General features: G+C 49.1%; 1 protein-coding gene across 1 annotated transcript; it reads left to right on the forward strand.

Moving 5' to 3' along the window:
* Nucleotides 1–647: 647 nt before the first annotated feature.
* Nucleotides 648–6,802, forward strand: EMWEY_00048060 (glyoxalase, putative; the record flags this gene model as incomplete). The annotated part of the gene is made up of 8 exons (XM_013479333.1): nt 648–806; nt 1,900–2,051; nt 2,386–3,469; nt 3,775–4,371; nt 4,499–4,564; nt 4,765–5,112; nt 5,376–5,664; nt 6,735–6,802. 8 exons carry the CDS (start codon nt 648–650, stop codon nt 6,800–6,802), a joined length of 2,763 nt encoding a protein of 920 aa, XP_013334787.1.
* Nucleotides 6,803–10,265: the final 3,463 nt, after the last annotated feature.

The following is a 10,265-nucleotide window of genomic DNA, read 5'->3' on the forward strand; positions in this document are numbered from 1 at the left end:
CCAAAGCAGCTAGCTAGCTAGCTAGCTGTCTGGGGCGTCAACAGATGGGTAATATGTCTAGCTCAATTATTCGTTTATATCGGGAGAATCCTCCTGCTGTTGCTGCTGCTCCTGCTGCTCTTCTTGCTGCACCTCCTCCTGTTGCACTACTTGTTGCTCATCCCGCTGCTGCCCCTGCTGTTGCTGCTGTCCCGTTTTAGGGTTATTTCTTTTGCAGGGTTGTAAGAAGAGAGTTAGTGCAGAAGAATTCCCTTTATTTTGCTGCTGTGCTGCTGGTCGCCCCACATCCTGCAGCATCTGCTGCAGCTGCTGCAGCAGCGGGAGATAACTCTGAGGGTTTGCCCTCTCCCTTCCCCGCAGCTGCAGCACGAACTTCACCTAAATAGCATGCAGCAGCATATACATAGGACGCAGACTGCTGCTGCTGCAGTTGGTGCTGCTGATGCAGCAACTGAAACCGCTAATGTACGAGCAGCAGCACGAGAAGAAACATTCTAAACCCCTGCTGCAGCAGAAGAGCAGCAACCCTAGCAGCAGCAGTAGCAGCAGCAAGCACGAGGTGCAGCAGCAGCTGCAGCTATACCTGATGTTTTTCTAGTAATAACTCTCTAGCTTTCCTTGCCTTCTGTTGCAGATCCCCTTCGGCTATGCTACAGCAAATACACACAGCAGCAGCAGCAGCAGCAGCAGCTGTTGTACAAATGCTGCAGCAGCCTGTCTTTGCAACACCTCCAGCATCATCATCATCATCAGCAGCAGCAGCTGCTGCTACTGCTGCTGCTGCTGCTGCAGCTAAGGGCGTCTGTGTAGGTTACCGTGCACTTAGATAAATTTCCTTTTTTCTTGATTGTTTATGTGCTTGTTGTCTTTTATGTTTTATCTGCATAAAAGGAAACAAAAGGGACAATTAAGGATACAGCAGCAGCAGCACCAGAAGCAAATGCAGCAGCAACTGGTAATTCAATTAGGAAGAAGTGAGAGAGATAGGGGAGAGAGAAGGAGACAAGGAAAGGAGACCCTAAATCGTAAACCCTAGATATAACGAACCCTTTTATATTCAGCAGCAGCCGCTGCTGCTTCTCGCTGCTGCTGCAGTTCCTGCTGCTCTTGCTGCTGCAGCACTTCTTGCCCGTCTTTAAAATCTGCAAGATTACAAAAAGTATTCCGAAGCCGCAGATATTCTTCTGCTGCTGCAGCAGATTGTCCTTGAGGATTAAGGGAAAAGAGGCAGATAACAGCCTTCCTAGCAGCAGCTGCTGCTGATGCTGTAGCAGCAGGGGAAGGTGGGAGGCGACTGTTGCACCAGGGGGCCACCCAAGGGGCCCTCAAGAAGCAGAGAGACAAAGAAAGTTGTGTAAGGGAAAAAATAATAATAATAATAGATTTAAATCTTCTTTTGCCTTGCATGCTGTACATACACCCCAATCCTGCTGCTGCTGCTGCTGGTGCTACCACCACAAGATATATTTATCCCTGCATACACCTAAAGATGCACATTTAAACAAAGCCATTTATGCTGCAGCAAACCCTCTAACAATCAACGTATGCTGCTGCTGATGCTGCTGCTGCTGCTGCTACTTGAAATGCAGCAAATAAATAAATTGTAAACCTTCAAATAAAAGATAAATAAAAGAAACAAAAAGTAAGTAAACACAAATTCAGCTCCTTACAGGAGCCGAACACCATAGAGACCTTGTCTTTGGGGCCCTCCAGGGGCCCCCCTCCCGGAAAAGGTACCTCTGTTCTTCTGTACCATGGGGGGCCCCCCGACGTTTGCAGGGGCAGCAGCTGAAGAGAGAAAGAATATTAAATAAATAAATAATATTATAATAATTAAACAAAAAGGAATTATTATAAATAGTACAAAAGAAGTATCTTTTTTTATACACTATATCGCAGCATCGCGGTTGTACGGGCAACTTGCAGCAGCAGCAGCCGGCGGAAGGCAGCAGCTGGTCTTTGCCCCGTTCGCTGCAGCACCAGCTGCTTGAGCTGGCGCTGCAGCACCAGCAGCAGCGGCTTCTGCTGCAGCAGCAGCAGGAGATCCGCTGGTGAGGGGCACTGCGTTTTATGGGGGGGGGGGCCCGCCCTTCCAGAGGGCCCGTAGCTGCTGCCCTGTGTTTGTACCATGCGCTGCTGCTGCTGCTGGAGTCGCCCTCGGGGACCCATTCCCTTGCTTCTGCCGCGACTGCTGCTGCTCCGCGGCGCAGCAACGGCAGCAGCAGCATTGATATGGTTTGCATGCATTTGCTGCACATCTGAGGCATTCTTCCTTCCAACTACACAACTCCACTCAGCTCTACAACCGTGCAGCAGCAATGCTGCTGCGGCAACAGGAGCAGCAGCGCGTGCTGCTGCTCCTGCTACTGTGGCGGGATCTTGCAGGAGCGGTGTAATATCTGAGTTGCGTAGTAGAAGATGGAGAACCAGTTCTTTTGCAGCACCAGCAGCAGAAGCACCAGCAGAACCAGCAGAAGCACCAGCAGAACCAGCAGAAGCAACAGAAGCAGCAGCAGCACCAGTAGAACAACCACCACCACCAGAAGGAGCAGCAGAAGCATCACAAGCAGAAGCAGAAAAGGCTGCAGCAGCAGCAGCAGAAGCAGTAAAAGCACAAGCAGCAGAAGCCGCCGCAGCAGCAGCAGAAGCAGCAGTAGCAGCAGTAGAAGCAGAGGCAGCAGCAGTGCCACGAGAACCCCTAGGTTCCTCTCGTTTGCTGCATGTGCGTTTATTAACATTAAATTTGCATGCAATGGTAAAGTTTTATACAGAACTGCTAGGCATGCAGGTTGTGGGGCGATGGAAGCCTGCATCAACAGATGCAGCAGATGCACCAGATGCACCAGCAACAACACCAACAGCAGCAGCAGCGGCAGCAGATAAAGGGCTACAAGAAGATGCCCCCTTCCTATGGGAGCCAATAAAAGGAAATATTCTCCTTAGAAGCAAAGAGACAATCCCTGTAGAGGAGGTTGTGCTGCTTGCATACGCCCCTCCAGCAGCGGAAGAAGGAGGAGAAGGAGCAGGAGGAGCAGCAATCGCAGCAGCAGGAAACTGTTGGGGGTTTAAATTGGAGTTAGTATACAGCAGCAAATGGGCGCAGCAGCAAAAAGAAAAAGAAGAAGCAACAAGTGCAGCAATTAAGGCAGAAGAGAAAAGTCTCATGGCTGCTGTAGAGGCATTTAGGCTACATGAGGAGCAGGCGCTGCTGCAGCGCAAAACTGGCAGCAGCAGCAGCAACAGAATCACCAGCAGCAGCAGCACATTGCTGCCTAGTCTCTCCCGCATGCGTACATATGAGAAAAGAAGAGGAAGGCATGATAGAGGATACCATGGCTTCTTTGGCTTCTCCTTCTTGCTGCCGTCGCTGCAGCATCTACAGCAGCGGCGGGTGCAGCAAACTGGCGGTTTGCTGCTGCACTGCCCTGCTAAGAGAAGACAATTACCCTCTATGGTCCCTGATCAAGATGTAAACCTTTATAAACCCTTTTAAACCCTAAACCCTAAGTATCCAACACTAATAAACCCTAGTAAACCTTTATATGCCCTTAACCTTATGCAGGAAGCGATGACAGAATGTAGAACTTCCTTTGCTTGCAGGCATACAAACACCAAAAGGTTTATTATGTTGAGGGTTTATTTTGTTGAGGGTTTATGTTTTAGGGTTCAGGGCCTGGGGTGTATTGTTTATTGTTTATTGTTTAGGGTTTTGGATTTATTGTTTAGGGTTTAGGGTTTATTGTTCATTGTTTAGGGTTTAGGGTTTGTGTGTAGGCGCGTCAAGAGCTGTGGGGTCAGAGTTGTTTCTTATTAGACCCTGACGGCAATGGTGTAGAGGTGCAGCAGCTGACTCGCAGCAGCAGCAGCAGCAACATGTATTTAAATGCGAGTGCAAGGAAACAAGAAGCAGCACTTAATACATGGCAAACCTATATGGTTGAACAAGAAGCGGATATTATGCTGCAGCAGGAAAAGCAGCAGCTGCAGCAGCAGATACGAGATATCGACGAACAACTGAAACAAAAGCAGCAACAGGAGGAGCAACAGCAACCACAGCAGCAAGAACAGCAGCAACAGCAGCATCAGCAGCAACAGCAGGAACAAGACCAGGAGCAAGGCCACGACGGAGCGCTGCAGGACCAGCAGCAGGAGCAGCGGGAGCAACAGACGCAACAGCAGCAACAGCAGGAGATTGAAAGACTACAAGAAGAAAAAGAAAAACTACAAAAGCAATTGGATGAATGCAATGCGAAGCAGAAAATCATTGATGCTCTAGAAGAGCAGCAGCAGCAGCAGCAGCGGGAAAGAGAGAAAGCAGCAGCAGGTGCTGCACTGCAGCACAAAGGGCCTTTGTCTCCTCGATTGCAAAAGGTAAATCACTTTCTTACTTGCACTTTCCTGATGCTGTTGCTGCACATGCTGCTGCAGCTGGTGTTGCAGGTTCTACAGGTACTGCTGGTGCTACACCTGTTGCTGCTGCTGCTGCGTGTCTGCGCAGGTTCGGCTGTACACGGAGTCGCAACTTGCTGCTGATCGCTTCTTTGGGACTTTGCTTCAGATGAAGGTACGCAGCAGCAAAAGACAGCAGCAGCAGCAGCAGCAGGGGAGACAGCAGCAGCTTCTGCAGCTCAAGAGAGAGGGAACAAACGTATATTTAACTGCAGCACGTATACTGCTGTGTAGGTGCCTCAGCTGCTACTGTATATGAAGAGGGCTTAGGGTTTTGCTGCTGTGTGCTGTTGTATGCTGCCGTTGCTGCTGCAGCTGCTCCGTTATAAGAGTCACTTGCTAGAGCGAATATTCCCCTGGACTCGTTTTGCTGCAACAAGCCGCACGTATGCATGCGAAGCAGCAGCACTGCATGCACGAGCAGCAGCCAAGGAGGGTGCAACAGCAGCAGCAGCAACAACCGCTGCCGCTGCTGCTACTGCAGAAGCAGAAGCAGAAGCAGGAGGTGGAGATATCTCTGTAGGCAACACCGCTATACCTACTGAATGGGAAGGTCCTGCTGCTGCTAACCCTGCAGCAGCAGCAGCAGAAGTATTTAAAACAGAAGCAGCAGAAAGAATATTACCACAAATACAAGTTGCTTATGCATATGACGAAGATAAAGTAAGCAAACGTACTGTCTCATCTAGTTTCTCTTTTTATTTAGTGTCTCCTTTTATCTAGTGTCTCCTTTTATTTAGTGTCTCCTTTTAGTGTCTGGCTTTTCGTGTCTCCTTTGTCTGTCTGGCTCCTTTGCCTGTCTGCTTTGATATTGTATGAGTTGTTTAATTATAGTTTTTAGACGATACGTGGAGGGAAACTGCACTGTTGCTCCTGTTGCTGCTGCTGCTCCTCCTGCCGTTACTGTTACTGCTGCTGCTGTGTAGGTATCTGTACACCCGGGTTTCCTGCACATTGCAATAGCTGTGGAGGACATAAGTGCAGCAGCAGCGCACATTGAATCAAGGGACAAGGAGGCAGCAGCAGAAGCAGCAGCCGAAGCAGCAGCAGCAGAAGCAGCGGCAAAAGCAAGTTGTAGAGCAAGGACATACAACATGACAGGAAATGAGGAAGAAAAACCCTCAGCAGCAACAGAGATTATAGGCGATGCAGAGGAGGTTTATAGACCTACGATCATCACCAGCAAAACACTCAATGAGTGTTTATTTCTTAATGGTGACGGTTATCCTTTTCTTCTTGTTACACCCAAACAAGCAGAAGCTTACTATAACACTACGGCTAACTTAGTCAGCCACAAATAATAGACGCATGCATGCACGCATGCATGCATGCATGCTTCAATAGATAAATGCATGCATCTATGCCTGCATCTATGCATGCATGCGAGCTGCATGAATGGATGTTGTTTGACTGGGAGCAGCCAAAACCGCCACAGGCTACGCATACTCTATGCATGCATGCATGCCTAAAGCTGGATAATAGCGATTTTGAATAGATAACTGCACGGGGCTTTGGTCTTTCTGTGCTGTTATCCCTCAGACGAGGATGTCTGTTCATATAGATGTATACTTATGCGTGGCTCCTGTGTTCACGGGTAGGCAGAGCGTGGTCGAGCGGGCATACCCTTCTGGTTGCAGTGTGCAGTATGGTACAGCAGCTTAGGAAGTTACATTGCTGCGGATTATCGCAAGTGTTATAGCAAAACGAGAAGAAGGCGCACACCCTACCTCTGCCGTGGAAGCTGTGCGAATCGTAGCAAAGCATGTTGCTATCGGTACCGCTGGTCATCCCTTTGCGATGCCGTACGACCCTGAGTGGACAACAAGGTGGTGCGAAGTGGCTTTGCAATTGCGTTCGGCTACCGCTCAATTAATGCACCATAGTATGTCTTAATATTGCTCGATATCTAACCAGGAAGTTGATACTTAACAACTAGGAACCTCCGGAGGCTCAGAACTATCTTATCCTCTCCGGCCTTCGTTTCCCCTTTGACAAAACGACTGCGGAACAGACATACGGGTCGTGCTGCGTGTGCTTTACTCTGCGTTTATGCTGCATTCCCGTCGACGCGCTGATCTGGCTCGGGTAGTTCCTGGCTTATCATTTGCTTCTGTTGTGTCGTGCTGAGTCCTGTTGTAGTTTCTTCGTCCCGTGTACAGTGAGTGAGTTCCCTGCCCACTTGGAATGCGCTGCAAATGGAGCGATTTCGTATACGCAAGGGCTATGCAGCTCGATTTAAGTGGCAGTCGTCTCGCATATGCTCATGTGATTTGTGTGTTTTTCAGAGGCACAGGCTAATACAATCCGGCGGGCGGAGACAGAGAATTACGCAATCCAACATGACGGAGTTTGACCGAAGCAGCAACATGCTTAGATGCATGACACGAGCTGGTGGCATCGTCCACAGAGCCGACAACCTTTGGAGAAGAATTGCCCATTAATGAAGATATGGAGATACCCCACCAGCCACTGCACCTGTGCGTATCTTCCCAGTTTGTTTCCACGTGAACGTTCGTAACGTACAAACACACCGCAAACACACACCGCTGCCGCAGCGTGAAGTGCGTTCTGCCGACTATCACGCCTGTGTAATGGCTCATGATCTTCAACTCCTCTAACCTCAATCGATTTATGCAGATGCACTTAGAGGCTGACACGAAAACGTGAAGCTTACTCAAATTTATAAGGTCCGTGGAGGTTGGACCCCGACCTCCCTAACTACTGACAGTGAATTCACCCCTAAATAAGCAAAGCTCAAACCCGTTTGCCCACTGCTGTCTCCGGAGAAACGTCACCACTGGCAAGGCGGTGCTAGAGAAGCCAGGAAGGAGAACTATTCATCACAACATCATGAGAAGCACAATTCGGCACCAGTGAGGGACGGTTAAATAAAAGCAAATCAATGCGCAGGCCACGCCATTCTTGCACGCAAGTACGGAGATTATAGAGTTCACATCAGAAAATGCCTGTGAGGCATCACTACGGAAACATGCAAATGCCCGCAGGCACTGCCAGCGATGAGTGGCTTCGCCTGCTTATGCCGTGTAGATCTGCATTCACAATAATATTCCGACGCCAGTGTCCAGTCGACGAGAGTTTTCTCTACTCAAAAAATGGGAAAGTATAGAAAATACTTGCTGCCGGATATTTGTAGTTATATACGAAGCATAGGGTGTGTGTGCACAAAAACACACCCACCCTGTGCTTCGAATAGAACTCCGCATATCCGGCAGCATTGTTTCCCGTCGACCAGCAGCCACTTCGGATCCTAAGGAAGCAAATAATACATTGCCATACTTGACCATTGAAGGTACATGCAGGGAAGAGTTTGGTTTTGAAGTTGCCGGCGAAGAAACGCAATACAAGCACTGCATGAATTACTTCGTGTACAAGAGGGGAGAGGAACTTGAAAATCGACCATAATCCCTGTTTGTCGTCAAACTGGAGATCACACGAACTAGCCACGAATAATTGTGCTTATCCTCACTCGATTTCTCACGTTTTAGGCTTCATGTCATCTATGCCTGAAAGACAGCTCGTGTAACAACAATAAGGCCCCTCAGAGTCAGGGCGCCAGAGTCATTCTTTTCGCGCTGATGCTGGCGTTATCGCTAACCTCTCCCTACCCCGGCCACAACGTAACTTTCCCTGCTATGATCGCATTTGTTACTTCTGGCCATGTGAAACGCCGTTGCTGCGGTCGGGATTTCGTCGTCCTGCGAATGTGGCAAAGAAGTACCCGTGCTAGGATAGAGTTATCATCGTATAGCCTCCCTTATAGTAACGAAAATGAAAGTGGCAATAGTTCTGACGCCTGCTGGAAACGACACTGAAGCTGTAGATATGCAAATAAGTCCTCGAGTGTCCCGGTGCCGACCTCAGTATGGTGATGGTCGGCCACGGCAAATGTATCCTTCATGAAACGTTTTTGTTTTAATAACACCTTCGTGTGGATGGGCTGCAGAAAGTGAGCGAACCGCGAGGACGCTCCCAGTTGTGGGTCACCCCCCCAAATCCTGCTCACTATCGAATGTGCAAGAGGCGGTGACCCACAACAAATGCGAGCCGCGTCGATGTCAAGCAAGCACAATTCCTGCATCCAATCCAAGCGAAAATGTTATTGCAGAAAAAACGTTCCATGGAGAATATCTTCGCTTTTGCCGGCCATCAACATACGGAGGTAGGTGGTCTGTTCATCTAGTAGTTGGTGGGCCTTTCACTGCACTCTGTGCCAAGAGGCGAGCGGGCCTCCCTTCGTTGAGAATTTCTTCGCGTTCAAAAAGATGCACTACTAATAAGTTTGTAATATCAGGGGAAACTAACTGAACCTTGATCAGAACAGGCACGGCCACAACCATCCATCAGGCAGCCTTGATGTTCCAGGCTTAGGGACCGATCACCTCGTGACCGCTGAATCACATGTAGAACGGAGCATGCTGGAGGGTTGTTCTAACCAATATTTTCATTAATTTCGTCCTAACACAAAAGCCAAAGTTACGCAATATTGTAGACTTTCCGCCAGTGATTTTTGAGATAGTGTAGCTCACTGCCGGGCAAGGATTTTTGCCGGCGGGTACAGCAGCATTCCCCGCTAACTGCTGAAGATGGAAAAAATCGTGGCTCTACTTTCACTGGCACTATTGACTGTGCTCACCTCAGCTTCCAATGAAAATGCTGCCAGTTGGAGTGATGGCATCGCTGAACTAGATCAGGTGGATGCTGCAGCGCAGCAGGATTCCGAACAGCATGCACAGCAAAGTTCGGAACAGCAAGAATGGTGGAAAACTCGCAGCCTAGCTATTCTAAAGGAAAACTGGATGTCTGTTCTAGTCGGAGTAGTAGTATGGGCTGTTTTCAACAGTTTTGCCAGCAGGAGGCGTAGACTAGAAGTAAGACTGCCTGCGCAAGTACACACAAGCCTGCAGAACGGAGCCACTAGTTTCACGTTGCCCTGTTTACCTGCCTCACAAGATCCGCATGTAGGGATCAGTATGAATTAAAGGTCATGGGCAGAGCATCAACTCTAGAATCTCACGTCCCCTCGCCCATGACCTTGTTTTATGTGGTTCCTGTTGCCGACGTCAATGCACAACTGTGTCTGGAGCTATCTGTTGTTCGAGTACGCTTGGATTAAGTGTTACATAGACATACTCCGTACACGTCTTCAGGGTTTGGCTAATGAGTGCGAGTGCACTACTGCTTCCACTGTGAATATAGCGAGTGCGTCGATCAGTTTACTGTATGCAGTAGCTGTCATACCTGGCTTGCCGCATTCATGGTTGTTGCAAACCAATAGCGCATCTGGATTCCTTGCCACACGGAACAGGGGCTTGAGTTTGGGACTGAAAGATTGCAAAAGGTCGTCATACAGCGATACAGGCTAGGGCGCTTCTGATCCAAGTTTTGACTGACGTCCAAGGAAACGAAGGTGAGCTGTTTTGAGAGCAGGAGGTGGTTATCCTGCTTCGGTTCTTACAGATTCCGTGGCCGTTGTCACCGGCCGAGGACGTTTCGAAGCATATGGCCAAGCATGACAGTATAATGACTTGGGCGGTGGTGACGGTCGGGCGATATGCGTGTACATGGCTAGACCGGTTTTTGGTGCCGTGTTGTCCAGACATGTAAAGTGCCCATGAACTGCACGGCATGCGTAATCGGTTGTGTCTGGTCTTCCACAGTTGCGAATTCCATGGCCCGCGTTGCTGGCTAGGATAGTTGTTTCTCCCTTGAGTGTAGGCCAAGTGGTGGATGTTTTATGTGGATGTTGCAAACGGTTGTAGCGTATGCGAAATGAACCCAAAGCACTTCATGTGTTT

This window comes from Eimeria maxima, genomic scaffold (genome assembly GCF_000499605.1).
Source record: "Eimeria maxima Weybridge genomic scaffold, Emw_scaff1064, whole genome shotgun sequence".
Taxonomy (NCBI): domain Eukaryota; phylum Apicomplexa; class Conoidasida; order Eucoccidiorida; family Eimeriidae; genus Eimeria; species Eimeria maxima.